Genomic DNA, 27,854 nt, shown 5'->3' on the forward strand with positions numbered 1-27,854 from the left:
TAGTTTTTAGCATCTGTGTTTGTCCTTCTATAAACATAATCAATAATTATTTGTGGTATAATGTATTCATAATAAATGAACAGAAATTAGTTTAATGCTGCAATACATTTATTGGTCATTGCAATGACAGAAACATTGAGGAAATGTTGTTTCCCAGATCCACAGGATGGTCCATAATCAGATCCTGATTGGTTCCCTGAGCGATGACATCATCCCCTGCTTAGTTCAGCAGCCCTCCTCTTTAGCAATCAAAATGTTCATCTTGGTTGTTCTGCAGAGAGGATCATAACAAGACATGACTGTGAATCACTCAACTTTTGTCTGATGGGATTTAGGTACATTTCCTATCAATGTTGGTTGGAGTAAACCAAAATAGGGGTGGGACTCTGTTGGAGCGGGCGGGGGATGGGGTGTTGTGTTATTTGGAATGTAATACTATATTGTACTGATCATTGTATCTGTTGTGTCCTTAAAACCAATAAAAAGACCATGATCAAAAAAAAAAAATGTGCAACTGTTCAAAGAATCTGCTCAATTGTTTTGCCAGGATCTTTTTGACTCCAGAATAAAATATGTAATGCACGAATAATCTTTTGACTTTTGGCGTTCAGGAAAAAATAGTATCAAAAATGTACCTTAGGCTTATTCCCTTTTAGGACTAAAAAGGTGAATAATAGAATGAACTGTAAAGCTTCTCAGTCATTTTAACCGGACCTGCCGTCATCCAATCAGGAGTCAGTACTGTGACTGCAGTCTTAACATTTCTCCACCAGCAGAGGGCGTCTCCATCACCTCCACAGTCATGTTGGATGATGTGGAGTTAGTGCAGTGTTTCTCAAAGTGGGGGGGGCGCAGAGGCATGACAGGGCGCGAGAGACCAGGAGGAAAAATGGTTATTAAAAAATATAATAAAAAAATTAAATCATAATTTGAAAAATTATTGATTCGAAAATAATATGATACAGTACAGTTACGTCTGGGTCTCTATGTTTCGTGTGTGTGTGTGTGTGTGTGTGTGTGTGTAGAGCGCTTTTTCAACAACAAAGTGGAGGATTATAAAAAAATAAGAGAATAAATGAAAAACAGGTATGAAATACTATATGACAGTAAAAAAAGAATACATTTTAAAAGGGTGATTTGTAAAATATCCATAAAGAAAAAGTAAATCTGTTTCCAGTTCTGTTTCAAATGGGTGTTGAGAGATGTATCCATAGATCTCTCATGTTGCTCTCAAAGTGCACCAGATTGATGCTTTTAACTTCAATATTAAAAAAAAAAAAAAAATCATCCCGGGGGAGCATGCCCACGGACCCCCCTAGAGGAGGCTAGGTCCACACACCACCTATACAAATAGTATTTTACCCCTGCTTACACCTATATGCCTCGAGCTGTGTATTTGTGTGGGGAGTGTTGCAGTAGAAAATGCCACTGTAGCGCCCGGTACATTAATGGGAAACCCTAAATGTTTGAGCACCATCTATGAAACGTCAAGCTACCCCACAGCACCCCCAAAAGAAAATCTCTGGCACCGCCACTGAGCCTGCAACCCCGTTTTGAAGAAATGTGCAGTACAAAACAGGCTCATTGCAGCCACTAAGACACACTTTTTTGCCAAATATCAGCATTTTCTTTCTTTTCATTTTTTGCACAGATTGCAAAAATATTATAACTTATTGTTCTAGCAAAGGGATTGCACAATTGTATTATGTATTTTTTTTGTTACAACACAGAATTATGGAGCATTGTTTTATTATCACTGTTCTAGCGAAGTGATTTTTTATTTTTTTGAAAGGAATGCTCACGTTCATATTGATGGATTTTATTAAATGTTAACTTGGCCCATTACGTGATTATTTGTGTTGACAGAAAAAGTTTGAGAACCACTGAGTGTGAAGGCCCTGAGAGTGGAGTGTGTGTGTGTGTGTGTGTGTGTGTGTGTGTGTGTGTGTGTGTGTGTGTGTGTGTGTGTGTGTGTGTGTGTGTGTGTGTGTGTGTGTGTGTGTGTGTGTGTGTGTGTGTGTGTGTGTGTGTGTGTGTGTGTGTGTGTGTGTGTGTGTGTGTGTGTGTGTGTGTGTGTGTGTGTGTGTGTGTGTGTGTGTGTGTGTGTGTGTGTGTGTGTGTGTGTGTGTGTGTGTGTGTGTGTGTGTGTGTGTGTGTGTGTGTCGGAGCATCCACACCACAGCTTCAAAAATAGCTTGGAGCTGGGCGTGTCTGGAGCTTGGGGATTTTATTCAAGCAACACGGCCAACAACCAATCACATGAATCTCCCGCCCCCGACATACAAAGCAAAAAACCACGGGGATTGTATGGGAGCAATATATATATAAACTCCCCAAACAGGCGAAAACCTACCAGTTTCCCCCACTGTCTCTGCCACCTCCCTCCATGCCTGGTTCCTCCGGTTTGTATCCCGGTAGGTGAAGAGGGTCTGGTCATACAAAACCGGGTGATTCGCTACGGCGATAGTTAGTTTCTCCTCCGACTTTTTTTGAAATATAGAAATGAACGGCGGGATATCTCTCCCAGCTTAGACGCGGTTTGATTGGCTAGCGCAGGGGTGGCCAACCAGTCAGAGGTTAAGAGCCAACATTTTGACTATGTTACTGCAAAGAGCCACATCAAACACACAGTCACAGATGCACGTGCACCCCCCCTCCCTCATTCTCTCTTTTGTTCTCAGCCTTTCTCTGTGCTCCTTCACTTTCTTCCTCCCTTCTCTCTCTCATAGATAAAATGAAAATATAAAACTTCACACACACACACACACACACACACACACACACACACACACACACACACACACACACACACACACACACACACACACACACACACACAGACACATATAGCTCTGCTCAGACAGATTTATTGTAAATGGCACACACCATAATATTGACAGAAATTGAATTAAACCTCTCCTACCAGTATGCAGAGGCCAGTTAACATAACATAACAATGAACATTGTGTGCACTCACACACAAACTCTCAGTAAACAAAATTGAAAAGGTTTTTTATCTTACTTTAAATTAGTGAGACTTCTGACATTCCTTGCTTTGAACAATCCTCCTCAAATCTGGCTTGTATTCCGTTGTGGCCACTCGAAGCAATTCTCTCACATGTGTGTCAGTCAGAACAGATCGATGCTTGGATTTCACGTGTTTCAGGGTAGAAAACACAGACTCACAGACGTATGTTGACCCAAACATTGAAAGTAGCTTGAGCGCAGCCCGTTTGACATTTGGGTATTTTTCGATCGGCACAGTTTTCCAGAACTCAAGGGTCCCTTCCCTCAGAACAGGTTTCAGTCGGTCATCCTCTGAAAGTTCGATCATCTCCAACTCGGCCACCGCCTCGTCGTTGACTAGCGGGGCTTTCAAACAGTCCGTCTCAGCATTAAAAGGATCGACGAGGAACGTAATCTGTGGCCTTTTCACATGTAGATCATGGAACCGGGTCGCAAAGTTTTCCTGCAGGGTTTCAACCAATGTTGCATAACGGGCTGTTTGCTTTTTCCGGGTGGCACCGGTGGCTTGTACGCTTGCTTTTAGCAGAGAGGGAAAATGCGCTAATTCTCCCTTTTGAAGATGTGTCTTAAACAGTTTCAGTTTGTTAACAAATGCAAATACACTTTGCACTAGGTCAGGCAGCATTTTTAACTTTCCCTGCAGATCCAGGTTCAGTCTGTCCAGATGACACAGCATGTCGACCAAAAAGGCCAGATCCATAATCCACTTGGGGTCTGAGAGCTCCGGATAATCCTTGTCCTTCTGTTCCATGAACAGTTTCACAGCATCCAACAGCTCAAAGAAGCGAGACAGCACTTTGCCTTTAGAAAGCCACCTCACAGTGCAGTGCAGCGGCAGGTCTCCTGGAAGCCCTTGGTCGAGTTCAGCGATGAGATTCTTAAATTGCCTGTGGTTAAGAGCATGCGTGCGGATGTAGTTTACGATTTCCATCACAGGCTTCATGACGTTGTCTAAATTCAGTGATTTGGACACAAGTTGCTCCCGGTGAATGATGCAGTGGAAATTCCAAAATTCAGGAAATGTGTTGTCAGCTTTGCACAGCCCCACAAGCCCGTTCACAGATCCGACCATTGATGGCGCCCCATCCGTGGCTATTGCAGTTAGTTTCTGCTTGGGCACATTTGCTTTCACAAACACATTTATCATTGTTTCTTTTACATCGATGCCACGGGTTCTGTCTTTTAATGGCACAATATCAAGGAGTTCTTCTTTTATAACACAATCCTTTGAGACTGATCGTGCAAATATTGCCAACTGAGGCTTGTCTTGTATGTCACAAGACTCATCCAATGCCACACTGAAAAACTCACATGTTTGAAGATCAGAGTGTAACTGCGCTTCAATGGCGGTGTTAATGTCCGATATTCTGCGTTCAACAGTGTGGCGGGACAGTTGGACGTCTGATACCGCTTGTTTCAGTTTTGTGTTTTCTGGAGACAAGATTTCAACCATGTCACTGAGGCATTTTTGAACAAACTCCCCTTCATTGTACGGCTTTTTAGCTCGTGCTATGTTCCAAGCAACTTGATAAGATGCAAGCGTTACGGTCTCCGAGTGCTTCGTTATTTTTTTGAAAAACTGTGTCTGCTTTTCTGCCTGACTTTTCAAGGTGTTTATCTTCTGCTTGCGAAGTTCCGTACCTTTTGGGAAGTCATGGTCGATGTTAGCATGGAGTGAGGTGAAATGGCGCTGAAGATTTGAAGCCTTGAAATGGGTTAATGCTGTCTGGCATATAAGGCAAAATGGCTTGCAATTGCGTTCGATAAAAAAATATGAACTCTCCCACTCTACTAAAAACGTCCTATGTTCGTCTTTATATTTTCGCTTAGCTGTGCATTTCTTCCCTGCCATTTTAGGATCAAACTCAATTCATGGTCAGATAGTGTTTAATACTCGATTCTGATTGGTCAATTCAGAACACGTGACACGTTGTTAATCCAGACTGTCAAGCAGTTCCTGCCGTTGCTACGTTCAAACAGTAACAACGGACTATTTCTCTTAGCGGATGCATGTCATTTTAAATAAATAATAGCGTACTATTTTTTTTAATCAATAAAAACATTTTCTAAATCTATAAAAGCATTTCAATTAATATTGGGAGTCATATCGTTACTTTGTTGAGAATGTGGCCATGAAATAAGCGGGATAATGGGAAAATAACACCCTTCATGCAGATCTAGACCCCTCCGCTTCGCGTCGGGCTCCTGAGCAAAATCAGACGGCGCTGTCATCCTCTCATACTGACACCTGACACCACACATACGTAGGGAGAGCCGGGACGAAAGTAACGGAGCGATTTTATCCGAGCCCAAACAACTTTGACCGGCAAAATTACGTCAGAATTATCAGCATTCAATACTTAACAGACCTACTAAATATCAGGTTTAACTGCCAGGAGTCCGTGTCTCTCCCCCACACTCATATATAAAATTCGATATGAATTGAAGAGCCGCATGAAACTGGCTCTCGAGCCGCATGCGGCTCAAGAGCCGCAGGTTGGCCACCCCTGGGCTAGCGCTTCAGCTGTCAGATTTTGGGAAACGGGATTTGATTGGCTGGCGCTGGCTACTCCGGCGTCCAGGCGACCAGAAGTTGAACAATGTTCAACTTCTGGTCGCCTGGGACATAGACATATAAAGAGTAGACGCCGCATTGGCTGCTGGGGCGCAAGAAATACGGCCGCCATCTTGGACCGGTCATCCTACCCATATTGTACAGACATTCTACCCAGAGACAGCAGAGGTTTCAAGATGCCAGAGCACTGTGCAGCATATTGCTGTGTAAATCGGCGGACGATTGCGAACAGGGGTCGGGGGATTACTTTTCACAAGTAAGATTCAACATTATAATTGGTTGTATTTTGTAAATAGAATATTATTGTACTGTATTGATGTCCGCCAGCGAAATCGTAGCCAGCAAACATTATGTTCATGGCCAACTGAGACTTTATAAATCGCTGCTGTAACAAGTGAATTTCCCCGTTGTGGGATGAATAAAGTAAAATCTAATCTAATCTATCTAGGAAGAAGAAGGAAGAAAATAAGCTTGACCTCCTTCTTAAAATGTTTTTGTGTTGACTCTCAAATCTCCCGTTTTTATTTTGAAGGTTTCCCAAAGACAAAGATATGAGAAAGAAGTGGGAAGTTGCTTTGAGGAGGGAAGGGTTCACTGCAAGCGAGTCATCCGTGATTTGCAGTGAGTATTTTAAGCAGAACGAGTTTGACAGGACAGATTGTCCGACTCAGAGATGGTGTTATTCCCTCCATCTTCAGCTTCCCGGTTCACCTCCAAAGAGTAGGTGTATCATCATACGGTTATTAGCATTCATAAATGTAAATATTCTATTATCAATAACAGGGCTGGGTGTGTGTGTGTGTGTGTGTGTGTGTGTGTGTGTGTGTGTGTGTGTGTGTGTGTGTGTGTGTGTGTGTGTGTGTGTGTGTGTGTGTGTGTGTGTGTGTGTGTGTGTGTGTGTGTGTGTGTGTGTGTGTGTGTGTGTGTGTGTGTGTGTGTGTGTGTGTGTGTGTGTGTGTGTGTGTGTGTGTGTGTGTGTGTGTGTGTGTGTGTGTTATTCTGCTTTTTCATTTTAGCCGGAAAAGGGCAGGACTACGTCTACTTCCAGAAAAGCTGAAGAGAGCCTGTCTGTGGCCCCTCAGGACGACCCAGAAGCTTCACACTCACAACCTCAGCTTAATGATGTGAGTATTTCTATTTTCAACATCATATCATAATGGTCCTAGACAAAGTAAAATCTCTCTTGTTTGCTGCCACTCATATTAAACACACTCACAAATAAACCCATACACACACAATTGAAGACATGTTGAACATGCATTCCTGGCACACACACACACACACACACACACACACACACACACACACACACACACACACACACACACACACACACACACACACACACACACACACACACACACACACACACACACACACACACACACACACACACACACACACACACACACACACACACACACACACACACACACACACACGCATGATGCTGGCAGTGGCTTTGACAGGTGATGACTATAAGAAAGAATGTGGGCCATACTCTAGTTGTGTCAAAGTGATGTGTGTGAAGTGAAACATCACTCAAACCATGTTCATCCCTCTTTCTAGGATCATAGCTATGTCTCGCCTGCTTCTCCTACTGCTCTTAAGGCCAGACTCAATGAAGCTTTAGCAAGAGTGGAGAGTCTCGAGCGAGAGAGGAAGAATGCCATGGCTAGAGAAAAGAGGGCAAAGACCACAGTGAGGAGTCTTTTGGGGGATTTGAGGGAAAAGAACCTCATTAATGAAGAACTCAAAGAGGCTTGATTTCTACTCAGGTAAGATGAAAGTAGCACTTTGAAATTCATGTACATCTTACTCTTACACTCTTTATTAAACTCCTTTGTTATTATATGAAGGGGACTTGTTAATTTTTTCTCATACAATTTCAGATCTTCAAATAGACTTGAAGGCAAAGCAGGGCCATGAGTACTCCAAGGACCACAGAGAATGTGCCCTCACACTCCATCTACATGGTCCAAAGGCATACAAATACCTCAGAGAGACTAAAAAAAAAAGGTAGTCTTAATGTTGTTCAATTTCATTTTTGGAAATTACGGTTGCAAGTACGTTAAATAGCTACTTCTCAATTTTTTTTTACAGGTGGCTGTGTTCGGTGGATGGCAAGCCTGGCCTGAACAAGATGATGCTGGATATGCTGGAGAGAAGATGCCAGGAAGACCAGGCTAAATATGGATGTGTTTCACTCATGTTGGATGACATGGCCATCAGAAAACATGTGCAATATAATCCACATAACCAGTCAATGTCTGGTTTTGTCGACATGGGTGATGGAAACAATGAAACCGATGTTGCTACTGAGGCTCTTGTGTTCATGGTGGTTGGCCTACAAGGACATTGGAAGGCTCCCATCGCATATTACCTGACGAAGTCTTTGTCACCTGAAACACAAAGGGTCCTAATCTAAATCTAAAATCTAATCTATCTAGGAAGAAGATGGAAGAAAATAAGCTTGACCTCCTTCTTAAAATGTTTTTGTGTTGACTCTCAAATCTCCCGTTTTTATTTTGAAGGTTTCCCAAAGACAAAGATATGAGAAAGAGGTTCTCAGTCATGCTTTGGAGGAGCCGCATGCACGGGGCATTCGGGTGTCATGAGCAACTTTGTGTAAATATGGTTTGGGCGGGGTGGTGTCATGTTCTTGTGTTTAACTTGAACATTTACATTTTTTATATAGATGTAGAAGTACATTTTCATTTTTTATGACATAGATATTCATTTTTACTGATATATATAACTTCTGTCTATGTATAATGTATTATTGTTTCTTCATTTTTCAACTTATTAAAATAGCTGAGTATAGGCCTACACAATCTGCTTCTCTATCATATATAGACCATTAGTGTTTTTTTATGTGTGTGTGTGTATATATTATATATCGTGTGTCTTTTGCAAAATACCTATCATACATAACATAGGCTATCAAATACCAGAATATTCTATTGCTGTTAAGCCTACTATGAATATTAAAATGCGCCGAATCATGTGTCCGGTATCATGCCTACATATATGACGTTTGCAGAAACCCCCCCCCCCCGTGAAAATCAGTTTTGTATTCAGCGAGTTATGATTGATAAAATGCGCTGACACTTCATTGCGCCTGCCAGACAGATTACACTGAGTGGAGCGGGTGACCGGTCCAAGATGGCGGCCCCACGGCTCGTCAGCGCCAATAGGCAGGAGCGGTCGATGCGGCGTCTACTCTTTATATGTCTATGGCCTGGGACGCCTGAGACGCCTCGCTCTGCTACCCACAATTCAGTTCGGCGAAAAAGCGCGGCTACGTGACGTCACCCCATTGAAAGTGAATGGGCAGCTTGGAGCAGCTTGGAGCTTTCGACGCTGTCGACGCTGTAGTGTAGACGGGCCGTGAGACGGACCGCTCTGCTACCCACAATTCAGTTCGGCGAAAAAGCGCGGCTACGTGACGTCACCCCATTGAAAGTGAATGGGCAGATTGGACATAGATATATATAAACATAGATATATATATATAAACACTAGATGGCTCACACGCGCTGCTGGCCAATGGAGACCGACGTTGCCACTTGGCCGCCATCTTGCTACAGGCAGTGCTCTCATTCATAACATTATGGTTTACTATTTAAATAACCATAGCTTGCTCAATTTTCAACCAATTTTCAAACGGTTTGGTTTTTTATAAACATCAACGATGTAGTTATGATACTGCATACTTATAATCATGGACTTTCATATGAAAATAACATTAATCAGATAAAGCAATAGCTATACACACACAAGGTATTTATATTAAATATTTGCCGGTGTATATATTTCCATTTATTTTATTATATTGTCAATATTTAAAATAAATTATAAATAAATTATAAAATTAAAATACATTTATATTTTATATATACACATCGGTCTCATGTTACCACTCTGTAAGCCAAGAGTTGTTAATTGAGCAATGCCTTAGCTTGAAGAACAGGGACACAACTAATGACAATAGCATATGTTGGTATATTATTTAGATATTCACACCTTTATCAGAAGAACCAAACCAACATAAAATGTGCTCACAGACAGGCCAGTTCTGTCTAATTTATCACAATTATTTTTGACATGAGATCTTCATATCATCCTAGTTTTGTATTTAGTTTCTAGATTTGTAAACAAATCCAGAACCTTTGAAATATGTTATTGAAAAAAGACCAAGAATAATATAAACTGTACCATATGTCCTTCTGTAGTCCATTTGTGGTTTGTCTTGACTCACCCCGGCTGATATATCACAAAATCCACTGTTTAAATTGTTCCCTATATTGCCCCTATGCCCCTGTAAGGTGTCCTTGGGTGTTATGAAAGGCGGCCCCCCAACATAAATGTATTATTATTATTAAGAAGAACAACTTGGTGTGGTGTGGAGGGGATGTAGGAAGCAGGAGCAGGTGGGGAGAGATGGGGCTTCAAGGTTCAAGGTTATTTGTTTTAAATGTGTCTTGGAGATAAGGACCAGCTGCACACAATAAAATACAGTATACCACAAAACCAATAAGACACACAGTGACACATGGCACACTAACAATCAATCATCATCCAGCCTCAGCTTTGGTATTCTTTCACAACCATGTTATGGGTTTATTAGACTGAGCAAACATAAACATATGTGGTGATCCCACGGGTTCTTGTTTGCAGACAGCGGCGATTGGAGCATCCGTAGGCTGCACAAAAGTCCGGCATAGTCAGGTACTTCTGTAAACACAAAGCCAGCAAATTCCTGTATCATAATGCAAGATGTTTTTAACAAGCCAAACCGCTTGGAAGAAATCATGTGTAACTTAAGTTATGTTGAAAAGAAAGAGCAGTTCTGCCTCTCCCACTGGTGTAAAGTTGCTGGGTGAACTTTGTAATACTAGGTCTCACTCACAGCCTCTTGTTATTAGCCAGCTAATAAATACAACCACATACACAAAGAAAAGCTGCAATTTCAACATGTCCAAGCATCCTGTATCATAGCCATGCTAATAATGTTTATAATAAACCAAACCGTTTGTAAATCAGTCAAGATTTCAGCGAGTTAAGAGTATTTTTGTGCAGATCACTCACCTTACAACAGCTACCATAACGCGAATCAGAGTAACTGTTGACTGTAGCAAAATGGCGGCCAGTCAGCTACGCTGGAAAATCTCCCATGAGCCATCTAGTGTTTATATACATAGATATATATAAACACTAGATGGCTCATGGGAGATTTTTTTATATACATAGATATATATATAAACACTAGATGGCTCATGGGAGATTTTCCAGCGTAGCTGACTGGCCGCCATCTTGCTACAGTTAACAGTTACTCTGATTCGCGTTATGGTAGCTGTTGTAAGGTGAGTGATCTGCACAAAAATACTCTTAACTCACTGAAATCTTGACTGATTTACAAACGGTTTGGTTTATTATAAACATGATTAGCATGGCTATGATACAGGATGCTTGGACATGTTGAAATTGCAGCTTTTCTTTGTGTATGTGGTTGTATTTATTAGCTGGCTAATAACAAGAGGCTGTCAGTGAGACCTAGTATTACAAAGTTGACCCAGCAACTTTACACCAGTGGGAGAGGCAGAACTGCTCTTTCTTTTAACACAACTTAAGTTACACATGATTTCTTCCAAGTGGTTTGGCTTGTTAAAAACATCTTGCATTATGATACAGGAATTTGCTGGCTTTGTGTTTACACAAGTACCTGACTATGCCGGACTTTTGTGCAGCCTACGGATGCTCTAATCACCGCAGTCTGGAAACAAGAACCCGTGGGATCACCTTTCACGTGTAAGATATGACAATATTATGACTAAAATTAGGATAATCGTTAATTACTTAGTGGATGTATGTACATTACAAGTCCTGCTACACAGGATCAGTGGGGCTATGTGAGATAATATTATTGCAAGATTGTTGTTGACCCAGCCTCTTTAGAATATGTTGTTACCATTTCTTTACACAATTATTTAATGTTTCTATTGGACACCTTTTTTATTACTCTTAGTGTGGTTGTCTTATTCTTAAAGTAGGCTATACATACATGCATACATACAACAAATATGATAATTTCGGTGTGTATTTTTGTCATACCCTTAATGTTAAATGAAAGAAGGGAGGAACATGTTGACAATAATTTATATATCTGGCTACCTTTCTCATGTTTTTAAGGTTTCCCAAAACCAAAGAGAGGAGGAGGCAGTGGGAACTCGCCCTAAGAAGGGACGGTTTTGTTTCCTGTGACAGGACACTGCTCTGCAGTGAGCACTTCAGGAGTGAGAAATTTGACCGGACAGGGCAGACTGTCCGGCTTAAAGATGGTGTTGTGCCAACATTATTCAACTTCCCAGCTCATCTTCAAAGGGTATGTGTATCATTGGCCAACAACAATTCAAGGTGTATAAGATTGATATATAAATATGTGATTAAATGTCACACTTTAGTTTTTCTTTCTGCAAGTTTAGGAATAAATAATGTGTTGTGTATTACAGCACATTTTAAACACTCAACATGTCTTTAATGTTTATTTTAGCCGGAAGCAACAAGAAGCACAACCACTTCAAGAAGAGCGGACGATGAACCTCAGCCTAATGTTGTGAGTATTCTGAATGTGGCCAAGACCAGAGAGATGGTCATTGATTTCAGGAGGGTGAGGACGTCTCCTCTACCCCTGTGCATTCTGGGAGAGGATGTGGCTGTTGTGGAGGACTACAAATACCTGGGAATGCACTTAGACAATGGGCTGAACTGGAGGATCAACACTGTGCACAAGAAGGGATATTAGAAGAAGGATATTAATTTCCATATTACTATTATTTATATATTCGTATATTTTGATATTTATATATTAATGGCGAATCGCTACCACTAGGAGCATATATCGCCACCTACTATGTATTTATTAAATCTTCATGTTCCATGAGACGCAGCACTATGTTCCCCACATATGTTTATGTTTGCTCAGTCTAATAAACCCATAACATGGTTGTGAAAGAATACCAAAGCTGAGGCTGGACGATGATTGATTGTTGGTGTGCCATGTGTCACCGTGTGTCTTATTGGTTTTGTGTTATACTGTATTTTATTGTGTGCAGCTGGTCCTTATCTCCAAGACACATTTAAAACAAATAACCTTGAAGTCCCATCTCTCCCCACCTGCTCCTGCTTCCTACATCCCCTCCACACCACACCAAGTTGTTCTTCTTAATAATAATAATAATACATTTATTTTGGGGGGGGCGCCTTTCATAACACCCAAGGACACATAGTTTATGTTTAAATTGTTCCCTATATTGCATAGGGGCAATATAGGGAACAATTTAAACAGTGGATTTTGTGATATATCAGCCGGGGTGAGACAAGACAAACCACAAATGGACTACAGAAGGACACAAAAGGACACATGGTACAGTTTATATTATTCTTGGTCTTTTTTCAATAACATATTTCAAAGGTTCTGGATTTGTTTACAAATCTAGAAACTAAATACAAAACTAGGATGATATGAAGATCTCATGTCAAAAATAATTGTGATAAATTAGACAGAACTGGCCTGTCTGTGAGCACATTTTATGTTGGTTTGGTTCTTCTGATAAAGGTGTGAATATCTAAATAATATACCAACATATGCTATTGTCATTAGTTGTGTCCCTGTTCTTAAAGCTAAGGCATTGCTAAATTAACAACTCTTGGCTTACAGAGTGGTAACATGAGACCGATTTTTATATATAGAATATAAATGTATTTTAATTTTATAATTTATTTTAAATATTAACAATATAATAAAATAAATGGAAATATATACACCGGCAAATATTTAATATAAATACCTTGTGTGTGTGTGTATAGCTATTGCTTTATCTGATTAATGTTATTTTCATATGAAAGTCCATGATTATAAGTATGCAGTATCATAACTACATCTTTGATGTTTATAAAAAACCAAACCGTTTGAAAATTGGTTGAAAATTGAGCAAGCTATGGTTATTTAAATAGTAAACCATAATGTTATGAATGAGAGAACTCCCTGTAGCAAGATGGCGGCCAAGTGGCAACGTCGGTCTCCATTGGCCAGCAGCGCGGGTGAGTCATCTAGTGTTTATATATATCTATGAGATTGGAGCTTTCGACGCTGTCGACGCTGTAGTGTAGACGGGCCGTGTGTGTGTGTGTGTACGCGCGCGCAAGCAACACGTTCTCACTCCCATCCCGTCACATATTGACGGACTGTCAGGGCCCCTCCCCGTCGCTATATTACGTACGGGGAGGGACCCCTTGCCCGTCAGGCTTCTACGGGCAGGGCGTCCCATATACCTTCATTGCGGACAGCGGACCCCTTGACCGTCAGGCTTCTATGGGCAGGGCGTCCCATAGACCTTCATAGACCACGTGATCAACAACGATGGCCGAGCTTCGTGTTATTCTCGGTGGAAAATGCCTATTTTAAGGTTCATTTGGCCATTAAAATGCGTTTTGATGTCATTTTATGCGAGTAATGAGTTTTTATTTCTGATTATTTGTGCAGTACATGTACATGATGTTTAGTTTGCTAGTTATGACGAAGATTACTTCATGAATGTGTACACATTCATGGTTGCTAAGGTGGTTGCTATGGACGCTGCAACAGCTCCCAGACCACGTGATCAACAACAATGGCCAGCCTTCGTGTTATTCTCGGGGGAAATGCCTATTTTAAGGTTCATTTGGCCATTAAAATGCGTTTTGATGTCATTGTATGCGAGTAATGAGTTTTTATTTCTGATTATTTGTGCAGTACATGTACATGATGTTTAGTTTGCTAGTTATGACGAAGATTACTTCATGAATGCTAACGTTTTTTAGGTGGAAATGTGTTTTTTCACAGCAGAGTCACCCTCTGTACTTGGACTTATTGGGAGAATCTAAAGGCAAGAACATCCCAAATATTCATTTAGGTCTTTATTTTAGACCTTTAGTGTTGCCGTCTGTGAGGAAAATACATGGGGCTCAGAGCCTCGTATTTTTAAAATCTTTTTTTCCTTCTAATTTGTTATTCTTTTCAAAATAACACACTGTTATTTACTCACCAATAACACACAATTATCCTTGCTTTTATTTATCGGTTTAATTCCATAATCTCGGTCTTTTTGGCGTTCGTCAGGAACTGAATTTCAAAATAAAAATAACCGGAAACAGACGTAGGCATTTCGAGCGATTACCCAAGATTCTCAGCTACGCTGATTGGATGTTTTAGCCGCAATTCATGCTGGGATTTGGTGTTTATATTATATGAAATCCGGTAAACATTTGAAAAGAATAAAATAATACTTAATTCCGAGTGCTCTTGCTTTTCTCTTTGAAAGTCATCACATAACGGCATTGTAATACACGTTTCGGCTGCATTAAATATTACAGATCTGCCGTAGTTCTTTATTTATAGCGCCCTGATGAGAAGACCTTTGGAAAAACTGAAGAAATGCCGCCGAAACTGAATACTTGACGTGGATCATAAATATATCAACAATTAAAAAACTTCTCAATTTCTCTTCACACAATACGTCTCCTTGCAGTATCAACACTAATTCGGCTGACTTTTACATTTGATATAATTCATAGATAGGTTATATTGGCACCATAACGGTGCACAGCTGATATAAAAGGACTTGTAGTTTTTAAAGATATTACTGATTTGAATTGGATTGAATTTTGAATGTAAATACTGAGTCTGAAATAGTATAGAAATATGCTGTAAAATTATGTGAAAGCATGAATAAAACTACACATCTTCAGATGTTGTACATACAAGTGTCTGTGTGTACCTTGTGTGCCTAGTGGTTAAAGCACGTTATTTAATTATTGTTTTTATGTGTTATATTTGATTAAAAAAATATTAAGAGTACATATACTTTCATAGGGGGAAAGTAGAAGGTCTGTGATAGAAATATAGAATATAAAAAATCAAGAAGATACTATAAGTGATCTCTTCAATAAAACAGTTTAGTGCAGGATGTACAAAGATATTAATAGGAGGAGGTTGTAGTGGACATTTTTATTATTATCATCCTTATTATTATCCTTATTATATCTTTCATATGCTTAAACCAAATGCTTCTTATTTCCTGATATATTCTTACTATTATTATTTATCTCTTCTTCCTCTCCTTCAAGGCCAAAGAGATGCTTTGGCTACTAAGAGACTCACACAGACACAGACACACACGAACTTCCCTGCTCTGAGAACCGTTATGCTATCTCCCTTTGAAGGCCAGGTGTCTAATAACAATATGTGACTGTGTGAATCCAGATTTCTCACGTTCCCACTGGGGTTCTATATAACCATTGCTTTTCCATTGTTCTGCGCACTCTCGGGCAGACTTTTCATACTCTGTCCGACCTGTGACAAATTATTATTATATCGTGTATTTGAAGTTTCAAATAAATAACCAAAAGACAGCTTTGCTTGATTCACCATTTATTTGTTTTGATCATTTGACTTGTACTCTCCAGCCGGTGTTTGGGAGCCAGATTTCCATAACAAGGTGCAAAACAGAAAAACGAATTAACCTTTATTTAAACATTAAATAACAGATTAAGGTCTTCTTTTAAATAAGAAAAACACTTTGGGGGTATCTATCTACAGATAAATATTAAGCCTGACAAAGTACTTAACGTCTAATATATTGCTTTCCTGCAATGTTAACTATGTTGAAGCACTTATTTTAACTGATATTATACATATGGATTATACTCTTATGTATGTAGATAGAATAAGAAATGTGCAGAATATGACAGTTTAATGGTGGAGGTACACACATATTGATAGATGTCTTGTCATGCACTGTTGAGGAACCTGTGACCCAAGTTTTTCATTCATTGCATAACTACACCGTAGTTGTGTAAATGATATGTCAATACACCTTTAAAATCTTGAAATCTTGAAAGAGATGTGCAAAATAGCCATAATATATAGTCTTTAATTAACTATTAGTAGAGAATAACGAGTAATTAATACACTTTATTACTCGTTTCCATTAATGTCAATTGCAGATACATGTTTTCTTCTCAAGCACCAACTATCAAATATCTCTCCTGATTGTTGGCACTTGACAATCACCTGCCCTGAATTTTACTCAGGTGTAACTAAAGTCTGATTTAAGGGTTGTTTATCTTTCACATCATTAATCAGAATCTGCAAAGTAACTCAAATAAGTGTAGTGGAGTAAAAATACCAGGTTAACCTCTGAATTGTAGTGGAGTAGAATTACAAAGTATCAATGAGCTGTCATGTGGGTATATATTAATGCTATATATTATATTATTATACTTCTAATTGTGGGAAAAACGAAAACGTTCAGTAGAGACGTCCCATAGAACATTTTGCGAAACACAATAGTGTGTAGTGTGTAGTTCTGGGGGGGCGTTCGATTCCAGTTTTGGATAGTCTGGCGTGGTTTCGTTCCATTTCAAACAGCTGTTTGACGCTGTAACCTTGGCGCACTGCCACTCCAACATCCAATCCCAGACCGTGAAGAGTAATCACGGGGACTGTAGTCCTAAACGATAGCTGGGGTTTATGGGTAGTGTAGTGTCTTCGGCCATCCTAAACTCAAAAATGTTGACAATCGCAATGATGCTCGAACTGTCCCTTATAGGCCTACGTCTGTTTCCGGTTATTTTTATTTTGAAATTCAGTTCCTGGCGAACACCAAAAAAGACCGAGATTATGGAATTAAACCAATAAATAAAAGCAAGGATAATTGTGTGTTATTGGTGAGTAAATAACAGTGTGTTATTTTGAAAAGAATAACAAATTAGAAGGAAAAAAAGATTTTAAAAATACGAGGCTCTGAGCCCCATGTATTTTCCTCACAGACGGCAACACTAAAGGTCTACAATAAAGACCTAAATTAATATTTGGGATCTTCTTGCCTTTAGATTCTCCCAATAAGTCCAAGTACAGAGGGTGACTTTGCTGTGAAAAAACACATTTCCACCAAAAAAACTTTAGCATTCATGAATTAATCTTCGTCATAACTAGCAAACTAAACACCATGTACATGTACTGCACAAATAATCAGAAATAAAAACTCATTACTCGCATACAATGACATCAAAACGCATTTTAATGGCCAAATGAACCTTAAAATAGGCATTTCCCCCCGAGAATAACACGAAGGCTGGCCATTGTTGTTGATCACGTGGTCTGGGAGCTGTTGCAGCGTCCATAGCAACCACCTTAGCAACCATGAATGTGTACACATTCATGAAGTAATCTTCGTCATAATTAGCAAACTAAACATCATGTACATGTACTGCACAAATAATCAGAAATAAAAACTCATTACTCGCATAAAATGACATCAAAACGCATTTTAATGGCCAAATGAACCTTAAAATAGGCATTATGAAGGTCTATGGGACGCCCTGCCCAGTGCCCATAGAAGCCTGACGGTCAAGGGGTCCGCTGTCCGCAATGAAGGTCTATGGGACGCCCTGCCCGTAGAAGCCTGACAGGCAAGGGGTACCCTGTACGTAATATAGCGACAGGGAGGGGCCCTGACCGTCCGTCAATATATGACGGGATGGGAGTGAGAACATGTGTGTGTGTGTGTGTGTGTGTGTGTGTGTGTGTGTGTGTGTGTGTGTGTGTGTGTGTGTGTGTGTGTGTGTGTGTGTGTGTGTGTGTACTCACTGCCTCTGGACACACAGGGTACACTCGTTGGCATAAGTGTTCCCGTCGCTGCCGCACACAGGAGCGAGGTTCAGGGGGCACGCCATGATCTCCTCCGTGTCAGGACAGGAGGGCTGGCGGGAAGAAAAACACAGGACCTGGGGTCAGGGGCGGCGGGTACTGTAGGCTAGGGAAGGCTAAGCCTTCCCAAATATTTGTGTCACTGCATCCTGGTAAAATAAAAATATGATGTATAATGTTTGTGTCTTTGACATTACCTGTGTCCTGTACTACGAATCCATTTCAACAGACCCTGGGTATGTTTGAGTTATCTTAAAGGTGACATGTCATGCTTTTCTGGTTATTGCCCGTCCCCTTGTGTGTTATGAAGGTTTTTATGCATGCAAACGGTGTCAAAACCCTCAAAGTACACCATGTAGGGAGTAAAACTCTAAAACAAAAAATACCTCCCCAAACGCCTCGTTGGAGATACGTCACTGTCCATTTGATTCTTCCGGGTACATCATGATGTCATGTCGTCCCCGGAACGAAATGGACCAATCCGTGGAGCCGTTACGTTACGTCCGCGGAGCCGTTACGTTAAGCCCCCGCTGATTGGTCAAAATTGACCAATCCACGGACTTCCTCACACATTCAGTGCATGCAGCTCTGCTGATCTCTCCTCCCTGGCTGCAGGCTGATAACAGACAGTTGGGATCGCGGCGAAATTCTCTCTGCAGACCCATTCTCACTGCGTTTATCAACCTTTTTCTTACTCAATATCAAGCCACACTTATTGTTTTTACTTTGGCTGTGACTTTGTGTGTGCTCAGGGTGAGTTTCGCTGTGTTTCGCTGTGTATCGCTAAACAAGGAAATCACACCTCCACGGAGCTTAGCGCGATTCACAACGTCCCGACTGGTCCCGACCAATCGGAGCACACTGGGCTCACAGGGAGGGGGGGTGCAAGAGCTGCAACGAGCCGTTTAATGGGGAGAGTGAATACACATACTTTACAGAGATGCTGTATGCAAAACCAATGTGAGTTTGGAAAATTGCACAGTATAAATCTCTTCTAGTAGACCCCAACAATGGAATTATGATCAGTGGAAATGGCCATGACATGTGACCTTTAACTAACCCTAACAAACGAGATCTCGCTAAGCGGTCCTACGACGCTGGTTATCAACTCGGTAAATCAAGACTCCTCGACTCCTCTGTCCTCCGGTAGTGACCCGGAAATGAATTTTAGCGCGCCATGTTGAAGGACATCTCATTTCTCTAAATGCACGTCGAGGACCGAGCATCGAGCATCGAGGAGCCTCTCTGGAGGAGCTATAACCGAGGATACACTGATGGGTCCTCCATGGTCCTCCACGGCTCCTTCGCGGATGCATTTCCGGGAACAGAGATGTTTCAAAGAGTCGTGACGCACCGCCGGACTTATCTCAGCCAATGACAGCTCTGCATGCATCCCCTGGATATTATTTCAGAAACTGCTTTCATCGCGATGTTTACAGAGAGAACAGCTGTGAGGTCCGTGCAGAAAGCAGAGCAGTGTGTATAATATATATCACTCAGTATAACAGGCCTACTCTCTTTATTTGCTTTAGTTTAGTAGATATCTACAAACAAAGAGTCGATATTTTTCTAAAACCATTCAGTGCTTCACATAATAAAATACACAACAGCTGTAGCCTGATTAGGTGTAGGTGTGTGTGGTACAGTGTGTGCGTAGATGCAGCGGACAGACAGGTCTCAGTTGGTTTGGTGTCCTCTGCTTACTTGTAATACTTGTAAATACAACTTTTGTCCCGTAATTTCTTTTCCTCATTGCAGCGACCAGAGAGGGGGGGGGGGGATCTCCTGTGGGCGGGACTAAGTCTCGAGGATAGGAGTCGAGGAGGGGAGTTAGAGAAATGAGAAAGGGCCAGGGTTTCTCTCTCCAGCTGAGAGCGCGTTCACGTGAAAGGGGCGGGGTTAGCTACATTTGACCAATCACAAACAGGTACAAGTGTAGCCTACTGACAGCGCAGCGTCATACTTCATTAATGAAAAGTAAACTAATATTAGACAAATATGAATTTTAAACATCCATGACTTAAACATATAATCCAGGATACAAGCCACATAGTTGCACCTGCAAGGAGAATATAATAGAACAACTGGTTAAAAAATGTGTGTTTGAAAGCGTACAACAGTTTTATGATATCACTGCCCCGTCTAAGACACGAGTGGATCTGACTTTAATGACATTTGAGTTGAGTGTTTCGTCAACTTAATGTGTTGCTTAAAATAATACGTCTGCATACAGTATGTGTGACAATGTAAGTGCACGGCCAGATACGGCTCAGCTGACTCAGATAAGGAGATATATGATACATTATGATGTGATATGAATGATAAGTGCGACACGTCGGCATCTTCTCTGCATACGGCAGTTTAAACTGTATTTCTTTTATCCTGTAATATGACTTGATAGATGTAAACTCCGCACACTGAGCTCTGATTGGTCAGCAGGCGGTACTTTGCTTTCACTGAGTTGATCTCTTTTCTAAAGACGCCGGACGCGGGCAGCGTCAGGTAAAACAAAGTTATTTAGCCTTCCCAAACCTGAGCCTCACGCGCCGCCTATGCCTGGGGTGAGTTACTGCAGAGAAAACTTGACCTTCACGTGTTAAAACATGTTTTGTCACTTAATGTATCTATATTTATTTAGATGTTATGTTTTATTAATGTATTCTTATTATGTATTGTATAGTGTTTAATGGTAAAGTGATGCTTTGTTTATATTCCTTTTACAATCTAATAAATAATTGTTTCACTGCATTCTTCTTTTATTTGTCTTGTTTATGTCTGTTCATATATGATAATGTTTCTTGAACATCGAATAAATAAAGAGTGAACATATGCACATTTTTAACTCCATTAATATTATTTTATCTGATACATATTTTTATTTATAATCCAATACAAAACATATGAAAAACTAAGGCCATTACTTTTTTATCTTGCGCATGTTTGCATGTTTTCATTTGCACACACACACACACACACACACACACACACACACACCACACACACACACACACACACACACACACACACACACACACACACACACACACACACACACACACACACACACACACACACACACACACACACACACACACACACACACACACACACACACACACACACACACACACACACACACACACACACACACACACACACACACACACACACACACACACACACACACACACACACACCTACCTTTCTCAGGAGTCCATAGTCCTCCTGAGCATCTGTAAAGAAGGAAATAATTGACTGCATTTGTGATAAATACCTGTGCAAAAGCAAGTTCATAAACAACTCACAAAGCATCAAAAAGATCAATAGCATGTAGAATGACACCAATAGACTAGAAATGACATGAATTTATGTTGGAATGAAGAAAGCGTAGTATTCTGTGAAGAATTGTAACATAGCTAATGTTAATGATATTACAGTATAGAGTAGAGTATATTCTTAGGTAACTATTTTACTATACTGTAAAGTGGCTATAAACAGTCTGCAAAGTATTTTTTATTTTATATTTCTCTCATTTTTACTTAAATATCTGTTTTCTCTTTGACAACAATATGTCGTTTTTGTAGCTGTTCAATGTAAAAAAAGCTACTTTAATTTAAAGCTTTTAATCCTTTTATTTTTCATTCTTTGCCATCCAAACCAAAATCCCTCTGTGAGGACATAAAGATTCATCTAGAACATCCTTCAAATGCAAATAATACCTCAAATAAAGTGTTTCTCTCTGTTACCTGCAGCCACGCAGATGAGCAGGAGTCCCAGAAAAACAAGTCTTCCAATCATGATGCTGGTCGATGTATAACTAAGAGTGACAGAAACTTCTGAACCTGTCGCTGTTTTACTGGCAACATAATTGTGTGTGGGAACACAGCAGGTGCAAATACACACACACACACACACACACACACACACACACACACACACACACACACACACGCACACACACACACACACACACACACACACACACACACACACACACACACACACACACACACACACACACATGCCCACTCTAGAAACATACAGTGACACACACACACACACACACACACACACACACACACACACACACACACACACACACACACACACACACACACACACACACACACACACACACACACACACACACACACACACACGCTACAAACTTCCATATGACAACAAGCTTTTTGTGAGAGCGCACACAGATCAGACAAACAAAATGCAAAACAATCAGGATTTTTTTCAAAATTTATGAATTTTTTATTTCACAATGTAAAGAGTAACTATACACAATGCGTAACAGACTCAAACAGCTGTTTAATACTTAAAAATGTAAACAAACAATAATATTGAGCACAAGAAGAGAAAAATCACCACTGTAGTTTTGTCATGCTTGTCTCTACTCTGCGTTTCGCTGTTCCACTTATCTTCTCATTAACATATAAGCCTTCTTTCTCAATTTCAAGTTTCAAACTAAATGTTCCTAATGCAGTGGTGTAGCATCATTGCGTCTGGATTATACCTGTGTTCCAGTTCAGAGATTTGTTTTAAAATGCCTAATTTAACATACCCAAATCCCTACTTTTACATCTTTGACAAAACAGGCTATGAAGTCTATAAAGTGCTCACATTTAGATGAGGATTTTGGTACGTTCCAAGATTTGTATATGACACAGATGACCCGTAATGACAATCTGTCATTAATGGAAACCCTGGATACGATTTTTTTGGACTATAAAGCATTACAAGCACAACTCTAACTCACATGGTCCCTGTTTATGTGTAGCCTGGCTTCTTTAATGTAGCATTGGAAACAACATTTGTTTGAAGTAGCTCAACCTCAAGCCTGAACATTTGAGTTGTTGACAGTACAGTAATAGTAGTGTGGCAGCTTATTAATGAGGACAGACAGGAAGTTTAGAATTTGGCAACATGACGAATAGATAGAAAAACGGATAGAGTTGTACGATGGAGCACACATTGGACATAATATGTGCTTTCTATATCGAGCTGCTGACAATGGATAGAGAACTTAAATCAAAGCACAACTTAAACTTTACAAAATAGTCGCATCCTCCATGTTATGCTGGTTGATCAAAGATATATATATATATATATATATATATATATATTCAGCTCCATTTGGCACAGATACTGTTTGTTCACTCCACTGGTAACATTTTTTTCTGACTTGACATCACAAAGTTGCTACTGTACATAATATCCACATCGGTGCTGGCTCAGGTCTGAAATGCTGCCATGCTGCCGTCACACAGACAAGCATGAAAGCACCAGTTACCATCTTTAGATCTTAGACAAGTTGAGTAGCAGTGAAGCCACATTTTGATACAGACTTTTCTATTTCTCTTTTACAACAGATTTTTGGATTCAGACTCTATATGTGCCAGTAATCTCACAACAATTAAGCACAATTCAGTTGTTACCCATCCATTTACAAGCTGATCCCACAACATGCTCCGGCACACACACAGAAGTGCTGATAGTCTAGTGTGTGGCCCAGTGGAAAGCATGCAGTATAATATTTCCAAGGAACTTTCCATAACCAGTTCACATTTCCTTTCAACTTTCTCTTGAACTGCAAAACTGCAAGTTTGTGATGGTCATCTTGCATCAACTCTGTTTAGCATTCAGTTCTTTCGAAGAGAGCAGGGCGAGTAAAAACAAGCCAGTGCAGCAGACTGCACATCTTGTACAGACATTAAGCAACCACATTATATCTTTTGTTTTTGAACAGTCAAGCATCATTCATCATCTTCACAAAATGCCCCTTTTTTGTGCATCGATGCCTGTTGGTATCGGTCTTATACATTCCTGGGCAGCCTACATACATTGTTGTTGTTGTTGTTTTAATGGAGTGCTCAGATTTCTCTCTCCACCATGGTACAGTATAGGCACTGTTCTGGACAATGTCAAGGACACAAATTAAAAAGACAACTTGGTTATCAATCTTAATTATTATCCAAGAAAGGTTACATTTGTCTATTAGAATTACATTATTTTCAATAACAGAATTATCAAAAATGTATATGATTGAAAGTAATTGGATTGTGATTTTTTTTCCCCCATAATTTTCAAGATAAAAACAACTGCACTTGGTAATAAAGAGAGACCGAGAGAGCTTTGACCCTGAATATAAAAATAGTCATTCCGTCTTTTTAGCCGTTGGCAGTGAATGATCTGAAATTTGTTTTTTGTTTAACACTGTCGTGTATTCACGACAGCGTTAAACGGCACATACACACAGTCCCACGGACTACTGCTAACTACTTTTAGGAACGGAGATACAAAACATAGAGATATTTCCTTCCTTCATCCCACATGCCGTGTCCACTGAGGGACCAGCGTGGCTCCAAGCCTTCAGTCCTGCGCAGCATTTCAATCCTGCTGTTGCTTCAAGTGTTTCTTTCTGTCCATCTAGTGAAGGAGAAGCACCGGTCTCCGACCCTCACAGGAATATCTTCTTAAATATATTCATATATATTTCTTGCATTGATTTGCATTGTTTCAGTGTCACAATACCTGTCGTCTCTGCCTTTGTTAAGAGGCTGTGCGCTGAAGTGCAGGTCCACTGAGAAATGATAACAATTAAAAAAGACTAAAAAATAGAAATAAAAAATGAACAAAGTTCTCCTCCCCCCTGCAGGTTAGTGGTCAATGTTTGCTGGGAGGGGGGAGGGTGGGCAAAGCGTAGCAACTCCCCCTGATGGTATGTGGAATCAGACGCAGCTCTCCTTGGTCGTGTTGTCCTTTAGGAAAGTGTTCAGCTGTGAAATGTCCACTACCACAGCGTCCCGTTTGTGTAGAAGGCCGTCTTTCAAATGGTCCTCATCACTTTGGTCCTTGGCGAAATTTACAAACACCTGCAGGAAGGAGAGAAGAGGGAGGAGAAATTAGACTCAGCCTAAACTAAAGTCACCATCCAGTTGTAGACAGAGCATTGGGTGAACTCTTACTTGGTCTAAAGTTGTCTGTGAGACGGAGTAGTCCTCTATGCTCAGGGTGTCCTTGTTCTGAGAGAGCAGGGAGAAGATGCGGGCGAGCGAGGTGAGGGAGGTGGGCAGCTGGTACTGCAGCATGTTTCTGTGTTTCTCCTTCAGATTGCTGCCTGGGAGCTCCCGCTCGATGAACTCCATCACCGGCCGGAGGTCCGGGTCTGGGCCCGCCACCCGCAGGATGATGGTGTAGCCATCCCCAAACCTGATGAGAACACAACAAAACACATTTAATTAAACTGAACTGTTTAAGTGCTAATCTTAAAAAGCTGGTATTATATTCTTAGATATGTGTTAGTCTGGCATCATTTGTTCCTACCTGTTTTTGAGATGCTGCACACTGCCCAGACAGCGGAACCTGCCGTTGACCATGATGGCCATTCTGGTGCAAAGCGCTTCACACTCCTCCATGCTGCAAAGAAACACACCAGGATGAGTTTTGTCATGTTGAGGTAAACTCACAACAACAGTATAAAGTTCACATATTTGAGAATATGTCAAATTCAGATGCTATAATCTAACCTATGAGAGGTCAGGACTACAGATCGTCCCTCCTTGACGATGTTCAGGATGGCGTTCCACAGAGCGCGCCGTGCTTTAGGATCCATGCCTGTCGTTGGTTCATCCTGTGAAAAGAAAGAAACAGATGATCAGATGCTGCTGCTGTTGAACACACACTGGCTTCAGTAACTTTGGATCACACTACTTCACTGCAAATTCATTCAGAAGTATTTTTTAGAATGAACATTTACTCACCAAAAAGACTACAGGCGGTCCTCCTATGAGAGCGATGGCAGTAGACAGTTTCCTCATGTTGCCTCCACTGTAGCTGCCTGCTGACTTGTCCACATATTTGACCAAACCCAGCTTACGGATGCCCCACTCTGCCACCTAGTGGACATAATGAAGATGTCATGAGTGTCCACCATTTTCTTTTTCTTTTGTACATACACAATGATGTATTATACCATTTGATTTGAAATAGATTTGAAAGTGTGATATAATTGATCAACTAATACAATATGTCATAATAAATGGAGCGGGTCCATGTGTGTTAATGACATTAGTTAGTAACTGACCTCGCAGACTTCCTTCTCGGGCACTCCCCTCAGGATGGCGTAAAACTCGAGGTGCTCTCTGCCGGTCAGCAGGTCGTTGATGGCATCAAACTGAGGACAGTAGCCCATGTTCTGATGCACCTCGTCTATCTCTGAAGTCACACTGGAGGGAGATGAGCACATAAAGAAGAGCGTTATTACGTTTCATACAAAGCATAACAAGATGTTGCCCTGTTTGGACGTTTTCTGGAAAATAAAAGAAAGCTATAATATTCCAATTGCAAATCAAAATTAGACAAGAAAAATATGTCTGTACTTTTATCCAATCAGGCTTATATACACTATAATGCAAAGGATTGGATGTGCATATTTTGAGGTTAGATGTGTCTCACCTCTTGCCAGCCAGGTAGGCCTCTCCCCCGGTGACTGTGGAGTCTCCTGTCAGCATTTTAAAGATGCTGGTTTTCCCTGCCCCATTCACTCCTAGCAATCCAAAACACTGCAGGAAAAAAGGGAAAACTAATGTTTATTATCACAGGAATATAGAGATTTGGGAACCATGTTTACCACATATGTAAAGTGTTCCTGGTGGCCCTGTGTTAACATCAAGTGTGTATCAGGTGCATGCTGTCTGTCTGTGTCATACCTCTCCGGGGGGGATGCCAACACACAGCCGATCCACTGCCGGCTTCTGTTTCCTCTTGTAGATCTTGGTGAGCTCTTTGATCTCCAGGATGTCTGAATGTCCTCCTCCGTTCAGGATCCTCTGCCGCTCTCTGGCCACGTCCTCGTCTTCCTCTCCAATAGGCTTCAGATGACTGGTGGAAGACCTGCAGCACAGGAGGCAGGAAGACAAGAGGTCACACTCAGGACAGAGATATTTTAAATCCAAGTTGTTATAGAGAAACTAAAAGTTTTGTATGGACACTTTGTGAGGGTCACACGTGTTAAAGGCTTCACCCACCTGGCCTTGAAGAAGAAGTGGTACTGAATGAGGACGGTGATGGTGAAGAAGATCACTCCCTGTATAGCCATTGCAAACAAGTTCTTGCCCACCATGTCCCAGGCCAGAGGGGAGCGGAACCGGTTTTCACCTACAGAGACACAACCACAATCCATTAAAACATGTTTAAACAATGTGTATACTTATTTCTCTTGTCAGGATTAAAAAAAGGATTTAATTAAAAAAAAGTTGGCAGTAATTACCAAATCTCTCCAAAGCGTCGGCCATTGCCTGATTCTTCACCATGTCGATCAGTCCTCTGCCCAGACAGAAGTGAGGGAAGATGAGGAACACGTTCTTCAGGATGTCGTTGATGCCACCGATTTCCTTCAATAGGAAGTGAATATTAGAAGTTAGTATTGATTTTGATAGTCAAAAGCCTCTTTTTTCTACACAATCGTTCACTTCTTTAACTATCTGAATC

At 40.7% G+C, this 27,854-nt stretch overlaps 2 protein-coding genes across 4 annotated transcripts in view; both read right to left on the minus strand.

Moving 5' to 3' along the window:
* Positions 1-86: 86 nt before the first annotated feature.
* Positions 87-22,171, minus strand: spink4 (serine peptidase inhibitor, Kazal type 4). The gene is made up of 4 exons (XM_034094415.2): positions 22,100-22,171; positions 21,555-21,586; positions 18,294-18,406; positions 87-271 (listed from the first exon to the last, which is right to left on the minus strand). Exons 1-4 carry the CDS (start codon positions 22,149-22,151, stop codon positions 226-228), a joined length of 243 nt encoding a protein of 80 aa, XP_033950306.1. The 5' UTR covers positions 22,152-22,171; the 3' UTR covers positions 87-225.
* Positions 22,172-22,590: 419 nt separating this feature from the next.
* The window catches only part of abca1a (ATP-binding cassette, sub-family A (ABC1), member 1A), a 37,336-nt gene continuing 32,072 nt past the window's right edge, over positions 22,591-27,854 (minus strand). For all 3 annotated transcript variants that reach the window (XM_034076322.2, XM_034076398.2, XM_034076245.2), the window contains exons 40-49: positions 27,634-27,757; positions 27,392-27,521; positions 27,074-27,257; positions 26,820-26,926; positions 26,449-26,590; positions 26,126-26,260; positions 25,892-25,995; positions 25,689-25,781; positions 25,331-25,574; positions 22,591-25,237 (exon numbers count right to left, since the gene is read on the minus strand). In XM_034076322.2, the coding sequence (XP_033932213.1) occupies positions 25,094-25,237; positions 25,331-25,574; positions 25,689-25,781; positions 25,892-25,995; positions 26,126-26,260; positions 26,449-26,590; positions 26,820-26,926; positions 27,074-27,257; positions 27,392-27,521; positions 27,634-27,757 (1,407 nt within the window). In that variant the 3' untranslated portion in view covers positions 22,591-25,093. The remainder of the gene's footprint in view (positions 25,238-25,330; positions 25,575-25,688; positions 25,782-25,891; positions 25,996-26,125; positions 26,261-26,448; positions 26,591-26,819; positions 26,927-27,073; positions 27,258-27,391; positions 27,522-27,633; positions 27,758-27,854) is intronic.

Source organism: Pseudochaenichthys georgianus, chromosome 1 (genome assembly GCF_902827115.2).
Source record: "Pseudochaenichthys georgianus chromosome 1, fPseGeo1.2, whole genome shotgun sequence".
NCBI classification, from domain to species: Eukaryota; Metazoa; Chordata; class Actinopteri; order Perciformes; family Channichthyidae; genus Pseudochaenichthys; species Pseudochaenichthys georgianus.

Coding starts and splice junctions, on each gene's coding strand:
- spink4 (XM_034094415.2), bottom strand. CDS start 22,151: ATGATTGGAAGACTTGTTTTTCTGGGACTCCTGCTCATCTGCGTGGCT. Junction 21,587..22,099: donor GCTCATCTGCGTGGCTGCAG/GTAACAGAGAGA, acceptor CCTTCTTTACAG/ATGCTCAGGAGGACTATGGA. Junction 272..18,293: donor ACCCTGTGTGTCCAGAGGCA/GTGAGTACACAC, acceptor TCCTCTCTGCAG/AACAACCAAGATGAACATTT.